This window comes from Gymnogyps californianus, chromosome 1 (assembly GCF_018139145.2).
Source record: "Gymnogyps californianus isolate 813 chromosome 1, ASM1813914v2, whole genome shotgun sequence".
NCBI lineage: Eukaryota > Metazoa > Chordata > Aves > Accipitriformes > Cathartidae > Gymnogyps > Gymnogyps californianus.
Window position 1 is genome coordinate 218,610,083 of NC_059471.1, and position 23,692 is coordinate 218,633,774.

General features: G+C 51.7%; 1 protein-coding gene across 1 annotated transcript in view; it reads right to left on the minus strand.

The window, feature by feature from the left end:
- The window catches only part of LOC127023404 (SH3 and multiple ankyrin repeat domains protein 3-like), a 299,615-nt gene that overhangs the window by 126,491 nt on the left and 149,432 nt on the right, over nucleotides 1–23,692 (minus strand). The window contains exon 14 of the mRNA XM_050907545.1: nucleotides 10,604–10,791. Within this exon, the coding sequence (XP_050763502.1) occupies nucleotides 10,604–10,791 (188 nt within the window). The remainder of the gene's footprint in view (nucleotides 1–10,603; nucleotides 10,792–23,692) is intronic.

Genomic DNA, 23,692 nt, shown 5'->3' on the forward strand with positions numbered 1-23,692 from the left:
CTGTTGGAAATAAGACTAAAAATGAAGGACAATTTCTGTGCTAGTCAATCTCAAGCACGTATGTGTTCTCTGTACTTGGGTCCAGCTTCTGAACTGATGCACACAAGCCAAGTACAACCACCCCAACAAAGTCTGCTGGGAACCTTCTGCTTCCCTGCTGTGCAGCTGGGCTCAGGACGCAGCTGTGGATATCGGGTACCTGAGGAGAAGAAAGCAGGAGACAGAGGATTTCTGCTACAGAACTAAGAGTTTTGATGGTATCTTGTTCTTTTGACTTGTCAACAAGGTTTCCTCTCCTACAGTGACAAGCTGATAAGAATTCTCAACGTATCACCACAGATGTCAAGTACAAATGCTATCATTTTTATGGCAATATGCAATAATCCAACCTCACACTGGGTACTTATGACTTTCAAATGGTATTTGATCCACACACTAAAAAAATCTCATTTTGGTGTATTTCAGAGAGACACTGGGACAACGTTACTCATTGCTGAATGTGCAAACACAAAGTTGTTGACATAGGAAATGCTTATTACGCTTCTCTTAAAAAAAGGAGAAGAAATTCCATTAAAAACACGCAGGTGAAGAAAGAATGGAAAATCCAGAACACTGCAGAAAATAGTTGTCTTGACCTAAAGGCTTTCAAACACTTTAAAGCTTCAGTGTGAATACTCAAAGGCAGCAGAGCCAAGTCCTGTGCAGGAAACAGGCACAATAGGACAGACTGCATACCTGCGCGATATCCATTAATACAAACTCTGCATCTTACATGGTTGTTCTTCCATCATCTAATTATCTCACCAGTATGGTGTTACACATATAATGAGCGTCTTTGTAGAAAGCTCGTACTGAAAAAAGCTGACATCTGAAGATAGTTCCCGTAAGTTTTGAAGACTAATATTCCCTGGCAGAGGAATTTATGCTGAAGAAAAAAGAAAGTTGTCATGGTTTAACCCCAGCCAGCAACTCAGCACCACGCAGCCGCCTCCCCCTCCCCCCTCCCAGTGGGGTGGGGAGGAGGAAAGGAAAAAAAGTAAAACTCGTGGGTTGAGATAAGAACAGTTTAATAACTAAAATAAAAATATTCTACTAACTAAGAATAATAATAATTGTAATGAAAAAGAATACAACAACAACAAAAGAAACAAGAAAAGAAACCAGTGATGCACAATGCAATCGCTCACCACCCGCTGACCAATGCCCCAGCAGCGATCTGCCCCTCCCGGCCAACTCCCCCCTGTTTATACACTGGGCATGACGTTCCATGGTATGGAATACCCCTTTGGCTGGTTCGGGTCAGCTGCCCCGGCTCTGCTCCCTCCCAGCTTCTTGCACACCTGCTTGCTGGCAGAGCACGGGAACTGAAAAATCCTTGACTTAAGATAAGCGCTACTTAGCGACAACTAAAACATCAGCGTGTTATCAACAGTATTCTCACACTAAATCCAAAACACAGCACTGTACCAGCTACTAAGAAGAGAGTTAACTGTCCCAGCCGAAACCAGGACAAAAGTACAAAAAAGTTTCAGAGATTTGTTTTATCCTAGGCAAGCAAAATCTCTCCACCAGTGTACCTGAATGGAAAGTAAAGTTGGAGGCAAGTGGACCACAACAGTTCAGGCCAGTTTTGTCCTTCCTACGTGCAGCAGAGAAACAGAGATCCTGATGCTGTTCTGCCTGACATCATTTCTAAATCCTCCCTTCATTTTGTGATTTTTTTTTTCCTCCAAATTCTTATGCACAGCATTTCTTGTCAATGATACCCCGATTTCCAGAAGGGTTATTTGACCTTAGCAGGACATTTTAAGTTTAGCAGCTCCAACAATCCAGAAACCATGCTGTTGACCTGCAACATGCAAGATCTCAGTGGAAAAATCCTGTCCTAACCTCAAGTAAAGAAATTTAGCACAGCAGAAAGCAGGACTTATGACAGACAGCAGTCCCAAGAGGTTGTATAATTCTCATACCAGGCTACAGCAACCAGCCGCATCTTGGCTTCTTCCCATCTCTTTCAAAATGACCTTCCCAGTAGACAAAACAAGAAGGAACAGAAGGAGAATTTCCTGACCCCAGTATGAAGGAAAAGCTTCACCAGTAATTCCGAGTCCCTCCTAGCCCTGAACTAGACATGGAGACACTCTGTAATAAACTCATTCACAGAAATAAAGCTAGAAAGGGAAACACAAGATCAAGGGTTTGTTGTTAATTTTTGTTGCTAGTCATCATAAAAAACACTCCGCTTAAGCACGTGCCAAGAGACTGCCTTCAACAAGCAATATACGGCCGATGGAGCCTGATCCGAACAAACACCTGAAGAGCCCCCAGCAGCAATACAGGTGTTGGTGGCCGACGCTGTCTTCAAATACAACAACTCTGGAGATTAACCCCTGATGCCAGGATGCAGTTTATCTAATTCGCATGCACATTACCTACTCGTTCAGGGAAGGGGCTGGGATTCCCTGTCTTAGGTCAGTTCAGTGCTCTGAGCCCCAGGGCATGAGCACAAGGCACAGAAGCACTCCCCTCAGCAAGCAAGCATGCTTATCCCTTCAGATGACAGTAAGAAGCCTGAACATGCGCAGCCTGATCTGTGGCAAAAATTAAACTTTAAACAGAGTGAGAAAATTTTAGGCCAGACCAATTTTTCTAGCCATAGTTTAGGATTACTAAAAATAGAGTTTATAATGCCAACTGGTGGCAGCTTTAATAATCATAGAGGGATCACTTGTTCTGCATGTCCGCAGGGAACCTCCATCTCTTCTTTGCACTGAAGTAGATTTTGACATTTCTTCCCATTGCACTGTCCTCATCAGATCCCACCCGACCTTCTTAATCCTTGATTGATATTAGACCATAAAGAGCGTTCCAGAAAGCTTGTAAGACTCTAACAAGCTACTTCCCTCTCCTCCCCAGCGTCCTAACGTACCTCATGGACTCATGGGATCTGATGGCCATTTCTTGCAAACGCTCAGAGCCCCAACATCCAGACATGTCCCTGGTGCTAGGGGCTGTCCAGGTGGATGCACATATCTAGCAGACTTCTGATCACCTGCATTCATCAGGAAGGCAGGGTCCTCAGAGCTGAAACCCTTACACTCCTACCCAGGCTTCTGGTCTCTTTCTTTCTTTCTAGGTGATGCTGCTGCAGTGGGTATAATTCAAAATCACCACAAACCCGCAGCCAGCTCTGAATGGAAGAAACTGCCTACTAAATAGCACTCCCCTCCAAAAAGCACAGCCCTCCCTGTGGCCCAGGTCTGTTCCAACCACCAAACGAGCAGCGAGTGACATTCCAGGTGTCAGGCCCAGCTCAACACTAGCTACCAAGAACTGGCCTCCTGCACAATCCAGGAGAAACCCACCACAGTCCCTGGAGCTGCTGGCGGCACACGGCTCCGTGACAGCGAGCACGGGGGAGTGCGATGCCGTGACTTTCCAGCGTAATCCAGCTCATCAGCCCCCGCCTCAATAAACAGGAGGGCACAGTCACAGGACAGTCTTGGAACAACTGCGTAAACTGCAATCCAAGTTGTAACACCCCTGAAGAAACACCAAATAAAGTACAGTCACCTTTATTTGTGACTTAGATGGGCTGTTATCCACATTTAACAAGAGAATAAACATGCAAAAGGAGAGGAAAGGGAGGTATGGTTCACAGCTTAAGCTAAATATATATTTAATATTCCTAAACTTTGTAAAGTTTATTTGCTTTAAAAAAAGTGAAACAGGGTATATAAATTCTATGTTCTCTTTATCTGAAATCACTTAACCAAAGCGATGCAAGATCCACCTGGACACCACCCAAGATTGCTATCACAAAGACCTATTTATTTGTAACAGAAACCAAACTGGGTTAGAGAAGAGCAGAAGGGTTGATCAGAGGTATAAAAAAATTAATTGCAGGAAAAGATTTAAAGAATGGGGCGCATTAATGGCAAAGCAATGTGTATTTAAGCAGATACAAAACAGGCATATAACGATGAGTGGGATTTAAAAAAAAAAAAACAAACAACCAAAACTTCCACAGAGCATCTGAACAAGAGAACACTTAAACAAACTGAAGAGTAACTTATTTATAAACCAATATGATTAGATACTTTTCTACATCAGGCATAATTAGCTGTCTTATGACACAACTGGCATAAAGAGCACAACAGGGATCAGAAAGAGGTCAGAATTTTATACAGAAAATACAGGGTGGTGAAACACTGGCACAGGTTGCCCAGGGAGGTGGTCGATGCCCCATCCCGGGAAACATTCAAGGTCAGGTTGGACGGGGCTCTGAGCAACCTGATCTAGTGGAAGATGTCCCTGCTCATGGCAGGTAGGGTTGTACGAGATGACCTTAAAGGTCCCTTCCCACCCAAACCATTCTGTGACTCTATGAAAACACAAACAGCCAGAGATACACAAGGCAAGATACACCGAAGTCCACTGACTCTGCAGCCCACCACTGAGCCACAGTTTGGAAGCCCATGTCCTACAAACCCCATCACCCCCATGTCCATGGCTCCCTGTGCACCCACAGCATCTCTGCCTAGCCCAACAGTACCTGCTCCCCACACAGCCCCAGCACAATATTCCCAGCCACCCTTTTACTCCTGTTTGGCCAGAACGTGGCAGATCACATCATGGCTGTTGTGGAGCTTGCATAGGCTGGGTGGCCAGGACCACTGGGCTCGATGAGCCGTCAACTGGCTGCTTTCCCCACCCTCAGCTGCCATGTCTCGAGCAACTTGGCCTTGAAACCTCCACACACGGGACAAATTTGGCTGAAAATGTTTCAGTGGCTTGAAAGCGAGTATGAAACAATCAGAAGAGAAGAGAAACAACAATTGCTTATGTCCACCTGCATCAGGAGAACAGTCTAGAAGTAGGGACCATGGATCTTCCTGCGTGGGGGCAGGAGCCAGACAAGGACCACTGGGCTCTCTCGAGGGCCAGTTCTTCTGCGGGTCAGTGCACTACCGTACCCTTTCCCGGAGCCCCTGGCATTAGCTAACCAGAGACTAATTACCACACAGGGACAGGACCTTGCTTAGATCTAGGAGAGAAATTACCCAAGCCTACGGTGGAAAAGCGTTACTTGTATGTCCTGCTGGCCTGAAAAGGAACAGGATGGTACCCTGTCACCTGGTCACCACAGGCTTGGCCATGCGGTTGGACATATCGTAAGCAACAAAAACCCCACATCTTCTAAACATTTTTTTTTCCCATCCCTGAGATTTTTTGTTTTATTCAGTTCATTTTCTCTTGTCTTTCATGAGCAATTCTTCTCTTTTTCCTCTTCCATGACTCATTTTTCAAAGTTTCTAACAACAACAAGAGGAGATAATTTATCCATGTCTCAAGAAGCTCTCACTATTCCTGAAAAATCTTTTAACTTCCCAAAACTGACCGCTAGACAAACAGCACAGAAGCATAGCTCCCAGGCTCCCACAACACCTAACAACCTCAGCCACCCAATTAGGATGCCTTGTGCTTGGTTCCCAAACGAGGTATCGTTCAAGTCTCTCCAGGGCGCGTGTCCAAGACTGCCATGCTCACAGCAGAGCACCTTTGGTAAAGCCATGGCACAGGAGATGCAGGGGAACGTACCACAGCGGATGGAGGCAGCTCTGCACAGCTGTCCGCCATCACTCCCCTCCAGCACGTGGATGAGAGATAACAACTCCTGTTCTCCAAAGGCCTGGTAGGATCCACACTCGTGCCTGATTACCTCCAAGGCACTTAGGGCTGCAGAGAACAGGAACAGCATTCATCCACTCTCACAGTCCAGCTCTCAGCAAACTCACAATGTCGGGGTCAAAGACAGTTTCTTAATGCATTTCAGTCCCCAGGGGAGTTAGAGCTCCTCAGATGGAAAGCAAGAACGGTCAGCACCCAAGGGCTACAAGAGAACTGAGAGAGTGAAGCCCCATGAGCTCAGAGGGCAACAGGCTCTCAACGACTCCCAGCTTTGTCTGGTGCCGCAGAGAATGCTCTGGAGTCAGCGCCCACGGGACGGGGCGGCTCGAGCTGAAGAGACTGTGGAGACAACAAGCACCAGATGCTCTGCAGCATCAGGTGGGATACTGCACTCACACACACCCAACCCTCATCAGAGCCAGTGAAGCCTGGGATCCCTGCTTGGTGGATCACTAAAATAAGGCTAGCAGGTAGTACTCGTGACTAAGTCACTCCATTTGTTAGGAAAGGAAAAAGCAATCTCCTTTTTCCAAATGAGGACCTGGTCACAGTGCTTTTGATGTCTCACAGCCAGATCACAGCAGTCTGTTGTGTCTAAAGGCATACCAAAAAATGATTAAACCATCCATGAACACTTATTTCAGAAGTTAGAAGTCTGAAGTCTGGAAGGTTCTAGAGCAGCCTCCCCACCAGAGTAGCAGGACGAAACCATCAGTGGTTTTAAAGGTGGAGCATGATCAGTTTACAGGTAATTGTAAAGCTGTGCAGGGCCAAGAACTCAACTCACTGACCACCAGACTCCTTCTCCATCTCTGTTCTTCCAACGCCAGGAATGAGAATAACGCAGGAGCAGCAATCTGGTGAGGAGGCAGCTGTTTGTCACCCCTTTGCTCTAGATCACCATGGCACAGATAGTTTGATGGCGACGTTTAAAGCTTTGGCTTAACCTTCCAAGTTACTAATGGCTCCGTCTCTAACCACCCGCATCTAACCACGAGAACAGCTGCCTTCCTGCGGGATCCTACAGCCCAGAGTGAACTGTGCGTGAGCAGCCTCTCTTAAATGTTTCTGGCTGGATAAAGAAAGTCCAGAGGAAACTAGCTGGCTGATCATCAAACAGCAACTGCAAAACCTTCCACTAACAAAAACTATATTCTCTGTGCAATAACAACGTTATTCACAAGTAAAATAATTCCCTCTATCTAAACAACCTCCAGCACAACTGAGAACTGCTACAGTAATAATTCAACAAAACCATAACCACAGCCAACAGAAATTCAGTTTGCCATTTATTTCACAGAGGGTTAGCTTAGATACTGCAGTAGGGAATGTCAATAAGGAACCACACTAGAGAGGCAAACCTACTGTTGGATGCACATGGTAACAGTTGCTCGAGAATAACTCCTCCTAATCACAAAGTGCAAAGAAATGAGACTCCAAAACCAGCACGTTCATAGTGTTCCTAATTTCTCCCTAGTTTCCAGGCTGGAGATTCAATCCTCATTGTGCCTCGTCTATGAACCATTTCTCCCTGTGACCTTGTGATTTCAGTGCTGGTGACTACTGGCTCTCCCTTTGCTTGGGGCGCTCACATCTCATTTCATTTCTCATTATCAGTAACAAGCAGATCAAGGACAGACTCTCCTCTGCTTGAATTCTTTAGCTATCTTACAAACGAAATAACTGTATTGATTATTGCCTTTTGTCATCCAACAGCTACCAGGACAGTTACAGTACACAGTCAAGACAGACACTCTTAACTTTCACCGCGCTCTTGAAACCAAACCAACTTCTACTGAAAGCCCTGAGGAAATCCATCACACAACGTAGGGTTCAGTGCATCTCTCGCTCCACAAAATGCAGTATGCAAGACCCTTGCTTAACATCAGCGTTCAGCAGAACCTTCACAGGAGTCCTTTTGCTTTCAACAAGGAATGCCACCTCCAAATGTAACCCTGGGTGAATGTTCAAGGATCCTCAGCTTTCTCTCAAGACAGCACACCAACAAGCGGCATTTGCTTCGTAACACAGTCGCGCTTCAAACAGGGCCATACACAAACCCTTGCATGGCTTACACACACACGAGTACAGAGGTGCTCATGTTACTCCACCTCAAACTCTTCTCCATCTTCCCTGCAATTCTCCAGATAAAAACTGCCAGATGTTTTGCCATTCTCCTCTCTGACACTAACTGCTTGCAGCCCCAGCCCTCTAAAATCACTGAGTTTCACTGCACCGAAGGGATGGCTGTCAAGCCGCCTCACTAACACTTCTTAAGATGAGACACCGGCCCTATCACAGCTTCCATGCCAGTTATCTCCTGTCCCCAGCCTCCGCCTGCTCAGCGCTGCCCTCCCTGCGGAGGTCCCTTCCCACAGCACGCTCCTGCCTCTAGACAGCTCCTCACTCGGGCTTGCATCTTCAGACAGGTTTCTCCCTCAGCATCACACTCTCATAGAGCTGCCTCCATGCACGGCTCTCGCCCTTGCACATCTCCCCAAACACAGCTCATCTCATTAGGCAACTACCTCCAGCAATTCTTTGACAACACTCCCCAAATCGGCTCCCACCCTTCCCCAAACAGCTCTTCTGCTTGTACCCACCACACTTCAACACTTCCTCCAACTGCCACCTTCTCCCTCCAGGACCCTCCACCCCCAACATTCCAACAATTCGATTCCTGGGCAGCTCAGTCAGTCCCCACCCCACTGGTACATCCTTTTCAGGACCCTGATCTGAAGTCCCCCAGGCTGACAAAACAGCTTCCCATGGCCAGGCATCCTCTCAAACCACACTCTCCCAACGCCTCTCACCACTGCTGCCCGTTTGCGGACACCCTGGCACCCCTGTTAGCTCAAAGCAGAAGTCCAGCACCAGCTCAGTCAGGGACCTTCACTTACACCAGCTTCTATTTCCCGCAAGCCGGGTGTGAGAGAGTTCTTCCCACCAACTGAAGATCACCCCGTTTCCAAAGGAGTCACGAGTCCACCAAACATGACAAAGCACCAGCCGCAGCAGCTTCGCTCAGACTGCTGGTTTCCATTTATCCCCATCACTCTACCTGCCTGCAACGCCAGGGAACCCTATCCAATAACTGTCAATATTCCTATCCTCGCAAAAATTAATCAGCATCTCAAAAGCAGTAAATAACTGAGTGCTGCCCATCTACACTGCTCGGAGATCTTTCATAAGCGAGTCACTGAAGTGATTCTCTTTTAACTCTTATTAAGCCTTCTCAGCCACACGTTAAGAAAGCCAGCTGAGAGTGCCCCCAGCTCCGAGGAGTCATCGCCTATCCTAGTCCGCTCTTCCTCCCCAGGGTACTTCCCACAACTTGCTTTCTCTCTGGAGATCACATGAAGAAGACATGCAAACAATTACAGGTGAATACGTGAATTAAGGATTCTGTTGCAATTACTAAGGAATGGCATCAGGACCACCTACTTAATGCAAATGCAGGAGGAGATACAGAAGGGTGTGATAGAAAACACTGGGTAAGCAGTGTCAAGAGATGGAAAAAGCACTTCTGACCCAAAAGCCCTGTCCATCTGTTGATTCCTTCCAGCCTCCTGGAAACAAACACCTTTACCCCATGACCACACGACGCGTAGCTCCACACATCAAACACCCGTTAACTCCAACTACCCTGCTGCAGAAAGCCTCACCATCTGGCACATCAGCCAAGTCACAGTCACTTCGCGTCTATCTCCTCCTCCACTCAGGGGACAAAAACGCATCGGTGGGGGCAATTGCAGGTCTGCTTGGCCTGCCACCTCCAAGGGGAGGTTTTCGGCATCCACAGCACAGGACTCAAAGGTCTACTGTGCTTTTGAAGCAGCAATTCAGAGCATGGAACAGCAAACCCCGTCTCCCACTCCCAAGCTCAGATCCACATTACAGCTAATGCAACTAGTCAGATTAGCGACTGCTCCAGCCCACACTGTAAGAGGCATCAGCAAAAAAAGTAGAGGCAGGAAGATGAAAAGAAGATCCTTAAACTTTCTGTGGAAAACTATGGAATTAGCCTGCTTGCAGAGGAAGCCTTTTCTTATCCCTGTCTGCTGGAAGCTGACTTATGACCTACCGCAGGGTTTACACGTCTTTCAAGAAGTCTGCCCAACATAATGGGCAATGCCATTATCCCTCTAAGCCTCTCATCTCCCCATGAGCTCTGCATCGCCGTGGCTCCTCAGCGTGTGTGGTTGGGAGTTTTGTTTAGGAAGCGCTTCCTTGCCCACCTCCCCCTCGCCGCTCTCGGCCCGGACCGCCAGTGCCCAGCAAGAGGTGAGCTGGCAACTGGGAGCCTTGCAGACAGCCCACGGCACGGCGTGAGGCAGGAGCAGCTCACAGGGCACACGGTCAACCCCGGGCTGGGGAGAAGAGGGTTCAGAGGGGCACCCGCTTCTCCTGGGGGTCCCAGCAGAGCACGGCGCCCATAGCCCTGTGTCTCAGGGCGGGACCGACAACCCAGGGCCAGACTGTACGACCAGACCCCCAGCTCATACTGAGGAGCCGTGGCCCCACATCTGGGGCCTGACCGGGCAAGCCCCAGGGCCTGACCAGCGCCCCGTGGCCCTACACCCCCAGGGCCTGACTGAGGGACTTGCACACCCAGGGCTGGCCTGAGGCCGGCGGCCCTGTGCCCCCAGGGTCTGACCGAGGGACCCAGGACTGGAGCTGACTGGGGACCCCACGGCTCTGCTGCCCCACAGCCAGACTCGGGACCCCACAGCCACAGACGGGGCAGCCAGTGGCTACCGGCCCCCAGCCCGTGGCCGGAGCAGGACCCCCAGGCCGGAGCCAGACCCCCGGGCCGGAGCCCGCAGCTGGTGGGTGCCATCCCCAGGCCCCCCGCCCGCCCGACCCCGCGCCCCGGCCCCCCCGCCCGCCGCCGCCGCCCGCCCGCACTCACCCTTGACGGCTTCGCCCCGGTTGAGCTGGATCTCGCCCTCGCCCTGCGGCGCGTAGCTCTTCACCACGATGAACTTGCGGCCGGGCACGGCGCTGTACAGCTTCCGCTTGGGCCCGCGCAGCGGGGCGGGCGCGGCGTGCGGCGCGGGCTCGGGGCCGGGGCCGGGGGGCCCCGCCGGGCCGCCGGGGCTGTAAACGAAGACGTAGGTTACGGTGCTGATGCCCGGCAGCTCGCGGCTCGGCCCGCCGCGGCCCGCGGGCTGCGCCATGGCGGGGCCGGCGCGGCCGCGGGGCGCGCGGGGCTCAGCGCAGCCCCGGCCGCCGCGGCGCCGCCCGGGCGCGGGCACCGGCTGCGGCTGGGGGGCCGCCGCCCGCCGCCGGCTCCATGGCGCGGCGCCGCCCGCCCCGCGCGGCGCTCCGCTCCCTCCGGCGCCGCGCCGCCGCCGCGCACACCATGGCCCGGGGCAGGTGCCGCCGCCGGCGGCTCCTCCCCCTGCGGGCGGGGACGGCGCCGGCCCAGCCGCCTCCCGCCCCCGGCCGCCGCCCCCGCCGCGCCGCCGCCGCCGCCCCGACCCGCTGCCGCCGCCGCCGCCGCCGCGGGCCGGGGCCGGGGCCGGGGCCGCGCTCCGAGCCGCCCCCTGGCGGCCGCCGCCGCCGCGCTGCCCCGGGCCGGGGGAGCGGGGGGGGGCAGTGCTGGGGGGCGGCTCCGGGGGCGGGGTGGGGCAGTGCCGGGGGGCGGGGGGTAGTTCCCGGGGGAGCAGTGTACGCGGGGCAGGTTGGGGGGGGCAGTGGGCGGAGGGGGACAGTTTTGGGGGGCAATGCCCGGCGAGGCAGTGTGCGGGGGGGGGGGGGGGGGGGCAGTGCCGGGGGGCGTGCAGTAGCTCGGGGGCGGGGGGATGTGCGGGGCTGCCCAGCTCCCGCTCCCGGTGCGGGGAGCAGTGCTCGGGCGGGGGGGTGACAGCAGTGCCCTCTGCACGGGGGCAATGCCGGGGGCGGGGGATCCCCTCTGCCCCCCGACCTGCCAGCACCGCAGTCCCCCCGCTCGCAGCCCCCCGCACACTGGGGGCGGGGGGGGACGGGACGGGACTCGGGGCTGGCCGCAGCCTCGCAGCGCCCCGGCTCCCGCCGCCGCTCCAGCGGGCTGTCCCTCCTGCTGCCCTGCAGCGCCCTGTTTGCAGCCCCCCAGCTCCGTGCTTGCAGCCCCCTTGCCCCGCAGCTGCAGCCCCCCTGATCTGCACTTGCAGCCCCGGTTGGGTGCATACATCCTCACCCCGCAGCCCCCACGTCCCCCAGGTCCGTGGGGCCGTGCTTCCGTAGCCCCTGTGGGGCTTCCCCCAGCCACCCTCCTGCTGCCCCCCCGGGCCCTCGGGAGGGGCAGGGGCACGGCGGTGCAGTGGGGGCTTCTCCCGCAGACCCTCCCGCTGCCGGAGGCGCTGCCTGGTGATGGTGCAGGTAGAGGGGAACAGCTGCTGCGGCAGCAAGAGCTGTCCCAGACGTGCACCCCCAGAAATGGCTGTAACCCAAAGGGGTACGCGGCTCCTCGGAGAGCGGGGTGCAGCCAGGAGAGAGGACAGTGTCCCTCAGCCTGGGACAGTCTGAGCTTCCCCAGGAGCACTGCCGCTGTGCCGGCAGACGCCCACCGCACGGAGACCAGCGGAGAGCCGGGAATGGCGACCCAACGCCGAAACAAGCAGCCCGGCACAAGAGGCACCGCTTCCCGTCTTGGCGTTAGCAGGCTGGCCAAACCCTCTCGCCAAACTTCCCATCCGCAGGCACAACGCTTCAGTAGAAGGCACTGTCACACCGGGGATGTGCGCCGGGTAACCTGCCAGCCTCAGCCCAGAAGCCTGCTGCTTCAGTACTGCGCTAAGTTATAGTCCATCAAGGGAAAAAACACTTAATGAGAAATAAATAGCTACCCTTTCCTTATAATACTTCTAAATGTCACTCCAGTATCATTTTTAGTCAATGCAGAGATATTGAAGACCAGCTCAGATCTCTAAAAGGCCCCTTTATGTTTTTAGAAACAGTCACGAGAAGCATGCAGAAAATGTAGGTATTGCAGACAGCTCACAGAAATATCTGCTCAGTGCAGCGCGCCTCGCCGACGCTGCAGCTCTGCACCCTGCTGCCTGCTCACGCTGGCCTGGGGACGCTCAGCCCACAGGTCCGGGCACTCGCGCTTCGGGCTTTGCGCGCGGGTGTGCGTACGCAAGCGGGGCGGCCGGGCTGCCGGTGCAGCATTGCTGCAGTGCCGGGGCCAGGAACCCTCTCCAGCACCGCTGACTGCAATGGGCGCCCACACAGACCTGTCGGCAAGCGGGGTCCCACTCCAGCCGTTTTGCTTCTCCAAGCTACTGACTACAAGCCTACCCTCCCTTGCTGTGGCACCAATGCCGTTCTCAATCAACCGTGCTGCCGACACGCAGCTACCCCAGCTACCAAGGAACCCACAGCCCCACCGCTGATCCTGCACCTTGGCACCCTCCAGCAGGACTGCGGCTGTTTTATGCACCATCGCCTGTGCGTTTTCTCAGCAACAACTCTGCATCGTCTTTCATGTGATTTTCGAAAACACTGCTGCTGGACCAAGAGCCGTTCCTTGCACAAGTGACATGAAGCTCAAAACAACAGCCCAAAGTCTCCATGGCTCCTCTTTAGCTGTTGCACTGGGGAAGCATTAATCATGTGGCTTGCAATTCAGTTCGTATCTGCCATATTGATTTTGTAGCACACTCATTTTTTAATCGTTAAGGAGTTATTAAGTCAAAATGTCTCAGAAGCCTACATCTATTACATCAGAGGTACATTTATAACAAGTTTTGTAATAATTTTAAAGAATACCACCATTTTTGTTTGGGCTCTTTTGGCAGGCTCAATTTCAATTAAAGGTTGTTGTTAATTAGTTTAATCATATTTCATGTTAATGCCCGCTTGATAGAGACCTGTGTCAGTCATGCAGCTGCTCCAGGTTCAGGCTCTACTCTGGGATCATTTCTACCTATATTCGCAACTGGAAAATGTGAGAAAAACTGCCTGGAATGGGCTTTATGTTTTCTATCAGTCAAGAGCGGAGTATCTCTTGGCACGTTTCCATGTGAACTGACAATGTGTTTCTTCACCTACTTTATCACCCTGCGCCATAAGGCACCTTGAGGCCTGAAGGAGCAGATTTCATCCTTTGTATCGCCTACTTAAGCTGTAGCTAATCGCTGCTGGATCCATAACTTATTTCTGAACAGCAGCCAGGATGCCTTGTATATTATGAATAAAACAAACACTACCGCAGCAGTGTTTATTAAGCAGCTAAGGAGCTTCTTAATGTCCCCAGTGTATAATCGTGATTTCACCGCGCGCAATGCCCGCATCCTCCTCCTCTCTGAGACACACAGGACGGGTGCCGTGGCCAAGATGCCTGGGTGCCAGAGGAGACCGCTCCCCACGGGGGTGCGAAGTGGGGTAGCTCAAATAAAATGTAGTCACTGAGAAAGAGCAGCAGCCCTTTCTTTTTCTGCACAAAGATCCTGCCCTTGGTGATCACAGGGCTCTTCTCTTTATGGTGGCCGTTCACCTGAAACTCGTCCGTCCGAACTGCACACCAGATTTCACCGCAGCGACCGCAGAAGGACGTTGGGTAAGTCAGCCCAGCAGTAAGTATCATCCAACTAAAGCATGCCGGCAAGAGGGACACGTCTGGTTTGAACGAGCCTCAATAACACTCTGGAAGCTGGTGAGCTGAAATTGGATTTCTTTGGACGCTTTGCCCGGAGCCAGGAGGAGCCCGAGCGGCCTGCATATGGTGTCCCTCGGGTCACATCCTGCAGAGCAGCTGCTTGCAGTCCAGGTGCTCGGGTTTGGTTCTCCTGCAGATACACGAGCGCTCAAGAAACACTGTTGTAAGCCTACGCATCAGTATGAAAACCTGATGGCACGCCCTTGTATAAAATTTCTGAGGTCTCACACTAGCTCTGCCTGTTGAAAATAACTATTTGAGATGGATTTGACGTGTGACTCCATGTCTCATACTTCTTACAGATATTTTAGCCCCTGGAAGCACCCAGACTCGATAGTGCCTGGAGCTGGTGATGGAGACCTGACCATCTGACAGGGTGCCTCCATCAGAACGTGTGTTGGGTCCCAGTACGGAAGAGCTTCCTCACGAGAGCGGACGCTTACAATAATCCCCTCAACAAGCCACAGTCATTTCTGAGGGAAGACAGACTTCCCTTCCACAGGCTGATGGTAGGTCCAAATTACTGCAAGTGAATTAACAGACCGTAATAGTCCCCACAATTACTTCAAACACATCAAGCAGTCCCAAATACCCAGGACAGTTGCTTTAATTTTTATGTGCTCTCAAGGGGCTGATCAGAAGAGAATCACTTTTTGTCAGGTGAGTTCCGGCTGAAGGATTCTCGTTTTAGGTTTAAGCAACCCTCCTCCTCCTCCTCCTCCCTTCTTTGGGGGATTCCTGCCCACCACCATCCCAGCGGAGCACCCGCGGTGCACAGGGAAGGCACGCCGGTTTTTGGAGAGCTCAGCCGATGATCTCTGGGCGCTGCAGCGTTTGCTGCCCCAGCACGGGCCACGAAGGTAGGAGCAGGGGATGTGGCAGATCCAAGCCAACGAGGCCGTGCCGGAGCTGCGGGAATAACTCAAGCTTTGTCTTGCCACATTTCTGCATATCTCTGGGAGGCAGTGAACACACTAAGGTGTCTTGCACATTATCGTGAAAGTATCTATTACAGATCCTGGGTTTTTTCCCCCTTGAGAGCTGAATATCAGATTTTTTATTGCTTTAGGATACAGAAAGGATTTTGCATGGGGGAACTTCCTACTGTTTCAAAATGTGCTATAAACTGAACCCTTCAGGAACGAAATGTATTTGGCAGCTTTGCAGTTAACCTGTTAGCCTTTCCAAGTAACTAAATGACTGTTAAATTGTTCTCGTCCACAAGGCACCGATCCCAAAAGCATGCTTTTTCTTTTTTTTTTTTTTAAAATGAGTTGTCTCTGGTGCTGGAGTTGCCTTTCACTTCAGCCATGGAAGGAAGGATTTGAAAACTACTCCTCTTGCTCTGAGAACATTTACGTGCTCTCACACATACAGTTCTGAACATGGAGTACCTGGAGATGATTTCTCTGTAGGAACCTTTCTGGGACACCTGTACCCAAAACTTGACGGGAAGATGCACACAACGCGTGCCCTGCCACAGGTCTTTCAGCTTTGTCCGGTAGTGAGAGCTGTAGTGATCTCCTTTGTGAGTTGCACTCTTCGGTGTTTAGGTAAGAGATTTTGCCATCGCACAAGCAGTATTATAAAGTCCACCAGGTCCTCATAACCTGGTACTGTTAGACAGAATTTGACTGACAGCCAAACACTGCTTCTCGATTATGGCACTTACTATGTGTCCTTTGGAAGAAATGCTTTTGCATTTCTGGAGTTTCAAATTGTTACTACAAGCGTGGCTGACAGATACAGAAATAGACTGGGTTTGATGGAAACTATTTCAGCTCCAGCAAGAAAATAGCAGCTTCGGCGCTTCTAAAACTTTCCCAGATTCACAGAATCAAACAGAATGGCTGAGGCTGGCAGGGACCTCCCGAGGTCACCCTGTCCAACCCCCTGCTCAAGCACGGATGCCTACAGCTGGTTGCCCAGGACCATGTCCAGATAACTTTTGAACATCTCCAAGGAGGGAGACTCCACAACCCCTCTGGGCAACCTGTGGCCATGCTCAGTCAATCTCACAGTGGAAAAAGTGTTTCCTAATGTTCAGAGGCAACCTCCTGTGTTTCAGTTTGTGCCTGTTGCCTCAGGTCCTGTCACTGGGCACCACTGAAAAGCACCTGGCTCCATCTTCTTTACACTGTTCCTTCAGGTATTTATACTCATTGATGAGATCACCCCTGAGCCTTCTCTTCGCTAGGCTAAAGAGTGCCAGCCCTCTCAGCCTTCCCTCACAGGAGAGATGCTCCAGGCCCTTCATCATCATCTTCGTGGCCCTTCACTGGACTCTCTCCAGTACGTCCATCTCTCTCTTGTCCTGGGGAGCGCAGCACTGGACCCAGCACTCCAGGTGTGGCCTCACCAGTGCTGAGCAGAGGGGAAAGATCACCCCCCTGAACCTGCCGGAGATGCTTTGCCTAACGCAGCCCAGGATACTGTTCGCCTTTGCGGCAAGGGCATGCTTGCTGACTCATGTTCAACTTGTTGTCAGCCAGGACCCCCAGGGCCTTCTCTGCGAAGCTGTTTTCCAGCTGGGTGTCCCCCAGCATATATCTGGGGTCAAACGGGGATTTCCCTTGGCTGCCAATTAGCTATTTTGGGAACGATCTTGAATTCAGAAATGGGAGAAATCTTCAGAGACACTCTGCCTAGGGTATCACCTGGGTCAGACCTGATATAATGACCCAAAGACACAGGTTCTGTCCAAAACTGAGGAGGCAGTTTCTGACATTGAGAGCTTTATGCCTCACCGCTGGGGCTCCCTCCAGCCACAGAAGCAGAGCAGGACCCCCACCTTCTCCCCCCATGCGCCCCCCGAGCTGGGTAACGAGGCAGACCTGGGCTGATATTCTGAGGCCGACTGCTAGTGCTCTTGCACAAAGCGATTTTATTCCTTTCCGTTCCTAGAGCACAGCTCATTTAGCTTGCTGTTCAGTCTGCTGAGAAACTTCTGGTCTCAGATCATCTCTGCACAACTAAATGAGAATAGCACAGTCACCTGCTAACAAGAGCCAATTAGTGGCAGATTCACACTGTTCGGGAAAAGGGAGGCAACGGGAGAACGGGAGTCACTCGCCTTCCCTGCCTCCTCAGACAGCTGCCAGACCAGCGCTCCAGCTAATTAGCACGGGGGCCTGAGCAACGATGTAAAGCAGGAGCCGCGGAGCCCTCGGTCAAATCACGGCATCCGGCGGCAGCAGCAGCGGGAGCTCGGCGGGGCTGCTCCTCCCGCCGCAGCGCAGTGAGGACGGAGCGCAGCGCGGCGCTGCACGAGGGAAATGCAGCGCGGGACAACGTCGGCCACGCGGCCAGCGGCCGAACGTGAAAATCCTCCGAAGAGGAGCACGCGGCCAAGCAGCCCCGGCAGTCGTGACCTACAAGACGCTTCAGAAACCTGGCGTGAGAGCCTGCCGCCAAGGACACACTGATAATGGCTGCGAGAGCTGGCCAAAGCGACAGCTGGGAGAGGTCCTGCAGGCACCCTCCCCTCCGGGCAGTGACCTACGCTTCACTGCAATGATTAGTCTGGATGTTGAACTACCTCCCCTGAAGTATAAACACCTCCGCCTGGCTGTGGCTACGGCCTTACAAACGCGTCTGGAGAAGATGGAGCGGAACTGGAAACCCGAGAGAGACAATTAATTAAAAGGTTTTGTCTCCCTTTATATAATCACAGATATTGATTCACTCTTTAAAGCACTCTGTGTGCGTCCCAGCCAGTGAAACATCCCCAGTGGTAGCTGGATTTGTGCCTCTCCACCCTGACAGCTGAAAGTGTTTTATATCACTGGGTAGCTCCAGCAGATCTTAAAGAGTCCGACTGAAAAGACAAAATATAGTTTTATCAGATGATAAAGAGGATAACAGGATTTCTGAAAATTATGCCTCTAATCCTGCCTATCCTGCAAGATCACAGTCCTTAGGAATTTGGACAGCCTGTCTGATAAGCCTAGCAAACGCAGGAACAGGCAACTACCGTGAATTAACATGCACCTCACTCTCTGGCAGATGCTCTTCACAAAGGTGAGAGAAAGCCTAGTTCTGCTGAAGGCGCATGACAGGTTTACGGTAGACAGTAACTGAAGGGAGCTGCAAGAGGATTACCGAACCCCACACCTCACTGGAGGATGGAGGCAAAGGTCCAGGTGGATCCTTGCAAGCTGCTGCTGATCAAGACAAGCTATTTCAAAAATTTTGCTCTATGAAAAAAAAGAAAAAGAATCATTTCAGCACATTTCTCCTGCTCAGTGTTACCCAGGAGTGACAGGAGATTATTAGTCAGTCCCTCCCGACTTTAGGCGCCGTGAACCTTCCAATCCCAGGTCTGCGGCTTTGCAGCTCCTAGAGGTGGAGGAACCCGTGCCATGCAGAAGGCAGGACCTACTTTGTAAAGAAGGAAATCATTTGCGAAGCCTATGACTACGAAGCCTTTAACATTTTGGTTGCCAAGTCCTTATGTGTGTCTCAGTCAAAACCCAGTGCCCTACACATGGCATTCAGCATCTGCTGCATGCAACGGGTTTTGGGGTACACGTTCCGTTCCTCATAAACAAATGTTCACATCACCACCTCCTTGTACATGGCCAGACACTGAGCAGACCTATAGGTCTCGAAGGACCTTTTCTAGAAGGTCCTCCCCAGGTGCCCAGGCAGCTCCACAGAGCACCATGACAAAGACCGAGGTAGATCTGGTTACTCCAGCACAACCAGTAAACAACTTCTGACTCCGCAACCCACAGCTTGACACCTTCTGCCTTCACTAAAATTACCTTGGGAAAACCGTTTAGATGGTACAGGCATCTGGAGCAAGAACCATGAGGAGAATGAGTTGAGACGGATGTTCCCTCTTGCAGTGGCATAGTGCAGCCCTCTGCTCCCACCTTCACAGACTCTCCACCACCTTATGCACTGCGTCAGGAGCCTGGACACCTCAGAGGGCAACGAGATCCCATTTGTTTTGCCATGCACTTCAAATTTGGTACCACAGTGCCGGTTGTTGCAATGCCTGCATACTTCTGCACTGCTACCTCTCTGAACACACCATATATTATGGACACAATGAACAGGCTGCACACGGAGAGCTTTTCCAAACCCATCCCAATGCATCAAGAACACCAGGGTAAGTGCATGCACACAACAGCAGAGATCTACAGATTTACAACTTAGCAATGCAGAGGACTTCTTTTGCAGATTCTTTATTTGCTTAACTCATTACCATTTTTATTATTTTATTAATTAGAAGCCTGCAGCTAATTCCTTGAATTACATTAGCTTTTCCCCCCTTAGGAAAATGATGGCACCTCTTGGCCAACTCACCCAAGAACAGCCTTCTTGGCCCACTTTTAAGTTCTCCTTTGTGCATTTACCAGATTCTTCAACCTAAGGCATCCTTCTTGCACACCCTTCAGCCAGAGATGTATAGCTCACTACACCTCTGAGAAACCAGCAAAGATGATCCTGAAACTGCCTTTGTCAAGCTAAATATCCCAACTCTTGTAGGTTTGTTTCAAGAGTCAGCACAAAGATACCAGTATTTCTATTCCAAACACAACCATCGTTACTCTGAGCTCTGTTAGGCTGATGCCATGGTTTGCCTGGACTAATGCCCATAGATCATTACCCTCTTTGTCCTTGCTGTTGGAAATCCAGAGTTTCCTAATGGATCCCTCCCTCACAGATCCCGCGGACTCTAGCAGTCATTTTCTGTCTTTGTGACGGTAGCTGTAAGTTACTTCCCAACTCTCTCTCAATGGTGAATTTAAATAATTTGACCAAATGATATTCACTCATTCTGCCCACATATTTCCTTAATCACAGGAACAGTGGCTGGGAGACAGCCACGGTTGAGTCCAGAAGTTACTGGAACTGCTTGGAACTGTTAAAGGATTAAAATAAGGCCAAAGAACAAGGACTTGCACAGAAGCGTATCCCACACTGCCAAAACGCAGTTCAGAATATCCCCAGAGGGAGGAAAGGCAGCCGTCACTTGGCGCAGCGTGTGAGGTCAGGCACACAGCAACTGCACCATCTCCCAAACTTCAGAAGCAGCCCTTGCTGTGAGAGGACACAGGACACACCCCAGATCCAGAGAAGACAGCAACGTTGCACGAAATTCCCACTGCCTTGGCAGAGTGTGCAGAGTATTGCCTCTTGGCTCGTCTGCAGCACTCGTTTTCCTCTCCTTGTACAGCTGAGAGAGGAGCCACTGCCATTACTGCAACACCGGGAGAGCAGGAGCTGCTGGAGGGAGCATCCGTGGCAGCGAGTGGGGATGTGGCACCAGAGAAGACAGCAGAGGTACCAAGCTGAGCAGTGCCTGGCTGAGCGCACCCCAGAAATGTCACAGCCCCTGACAGCAAAGTCCCTGCTCAGGCATTGGCTCTCTTTAGAAAAGAACACCTTCGAAACTTGGACTGTAAAGCACTTTACCAAGAAAGCTGGGGCCAAACCGTCCTGGTTTTGAGCTCCAGCCTGGGACATGGCCTCCAGAGGACCTCCAGGGTGGCTGCAGCCATCTCCTTGTGCATGTCACTCATGTCCAGATCTTCTGTTAGTAACTGCTCTTTCACTAAAACTGTCATTGCCCAAAGACTGATCAAAGACAACTGCTGACCTGTGTGGCACAAAGGAAGAGATTTCTTCTCAAAGGACTGGCAGTTTGGGAATACTGATGTTTTCTCTTCCATAACATTGTAAGACACTCAGTCCTGAAGAATCTTTTACTTGAATGCATGGTGCCATGGATGTTTCTCCACGACATGCTGCACCTCCAGCGGGGAGGGCTGGATCTGCTGGAGACACAGCCCAAGCCAGCAGAGGTGATGAGGAGGCAGCATGAGCGTGCCAGGCCCACTGAGACCACGTCTGCGGCTGCCGGGAACCACTAGTATGCATCTCCAGAAAGGTAAGAGAGATCTGGAAACAACTGCGGCACTGCTTGATATATGGAAACAATCTTTTTTTTTTTTCCTTTTCCTTGTTTTATTTTCCATATTATTGTTTGGATAAAGCAAAACAAGGAAGAACATAGAGGAGGTGTACTCCTCAGCTGGACACAAATACAACTTTCTGTCTGTCTGAGCCCCAAAGCAGGAGTTCAGGCATTCTGCCCTATGCCGTGTTGCAAACAGATCTGTTTTCAGACACCCCCAGACCGCAGGGAGCCGGTCTGTCACTGATGTCCTGGAAACCACTCATGCACCTCGCCCCGTACCCAGTCACTGCCTCTGCCTGAGAGACAGAGCAACAGGGTGAAGGTTGCAATGAATATCCCAGCCCCTCGAGTCACAGGTCCTTGGTACTCAGCAGTTAAATCAGTCCTTCTTCTGCGTTCCCAGGCATGCAAACACAGATGCCTTCTTGTACATAACATTTGGGACTGGCGTGTCCAAGCACTAGCAAAAGAAAGCCACACTCTTGGGGCTGCTGCTCAGGTCAGCAGCTTATTTCATCGCAATGGCTGCAGGGCGCCGGGGCAAAGCGGGTCCTTCCCCACGGCGGAAAGAGGAAGCGGCAGCAGCAGCCCCCTCCGCCGGGACCGGCCCCCAAGCATGGCCCAGCTGCACCAGCGCTGCCCTGGGGGGGTCCGCTCGGGAAGGGGCCCTCTGGCACCGGCAGACACTCGGTAGCTGGTGCTGCAGGGCACGTGTGTGGCACGGCCGAGGAGAGTCACTGCAGAGGAAGAGTATTCATAACTGAAATTTCCCTGGAACAAATTAATTTTCAATTTTGTTCCCTTGGAAGGAAGGATGTGTCTGTGTCAGATGCCAAATCAAGGGGATTCTTTGTGTAGGAAGTGTAATTGATTCCCATTTACTCCGCATCTGTATTTCTTAAAAAAGGGAGCAAGCGTGAGTCATACGCCTGGGCAGAGCAGCTTGTTGTGACGCCTCTAGCAGACAGGCACCTGGGAAGGGGCATATTGTCTACCCCGCCACCAGAAATACGTTGCCACCACCAAGTCTGATCCAGGATCCAAGCTGTGACGCAGTTCTTGCAGGAGGCATCCAGAGCTCACCGCGGCAGCGGGGTGACCTTCACACGGGACCTGACTTCAGCCCCAGCCACGGCATTTGCCCAGTGCTCCAAACGTTTTCAGGATCAGAAGCTTCAGCTTCTGGCAAAATGATGCAAAGACAGGGCTTGCTGACAAAGATGGCTGCAGCAGGTGGGAACGGGACCCAATGGCACTGGACCCACTGGGTTGTCCCTCATCTCTCAGTGCTCAGAGCGGCAGCGACTGTGCAGAAAATAACAACACTGAGGTTTCCACCACTAGCCCTGACCAGCTGAGACCTACCAAAGGTACTGACAAGAAGCATCTGAGAGGGATCACCGTGAACAGGTCCCCTGCAGGACAGGGGGTGGGGTGGCCCATTTCTTACTGCCCCGCTCAGCAAACACAGGGCTGAACAGCAGAAGTACTTGGGGTGTCAACACAGACTGTACAACACATTTCACCCCCAGGATAATGCAGCATCATGACTCAGGACTGGATTGCAAGTTTGCAAGTGTCACCCCAGAAAAAAGAGGGGAACAACTGCTTGGGAATATGTAGCAAACACAGCAATGACACCTTTGGTTTAAAATGATACAGCTTGGATCTAGGACAACAAACCTGCAGGATAAACTATACAATAGAGTCCCCGAAAGGTAGATTTTTCACTCTGCAATGGTTCTTCTGTCTACAAAACATTGTGCTCCTTTTGCTAATAACTTCTCATACTTGCAGAAAATCTTTTTCCTTGATATTTAATCTCTTTATACATCAGTTTGGGGGAATAATAAAGCCAGATCTGCTTTTTTTTTTACGTTATCGATGCTTTAATTCTACTCAAAGTTAGACCAGCTTTGCATAAAGCATGCAGTGAACGTGACTATCTTTAGCTCTTGCACAGCAAAGAACAGGTATGGCACATTCAAAGCATTTACTTGAACCTGACTCTACCGCACTTACTCATTGAAGTAATTTCACTGTTCTTACAGGGCCTGCTCCTTTGAATAGAAACTACTCTTTAAGCAGGCCAGCAGGTTTGTCCCATAACTTTAAAATATTCCACTAAAGCCTGGAAGATTAACTAAGCCAGGTATCCCCAAGCAGTGGTAGGGGGATGCTGAAGCCACGTCCACGCAGTATAACGCCAGGGACGAGGTGGGGTGCGTCGGAGCCACCACCGCCAGCCCTGCCGCGCTGCTCGGGGCCGTGCTGGGCAGTACCGGCACCAGTAGGACCATTTGGGACCCCCGGGCTGGCCGAGTGCTGCGAGGCTGAGATCGCATCTCGCAGTCTTTCTGGCAGAGCCCACTGACAGTGCCCAGGAAATATAATACTTATAAATTGTATGCTCGTTAACAGTAGCA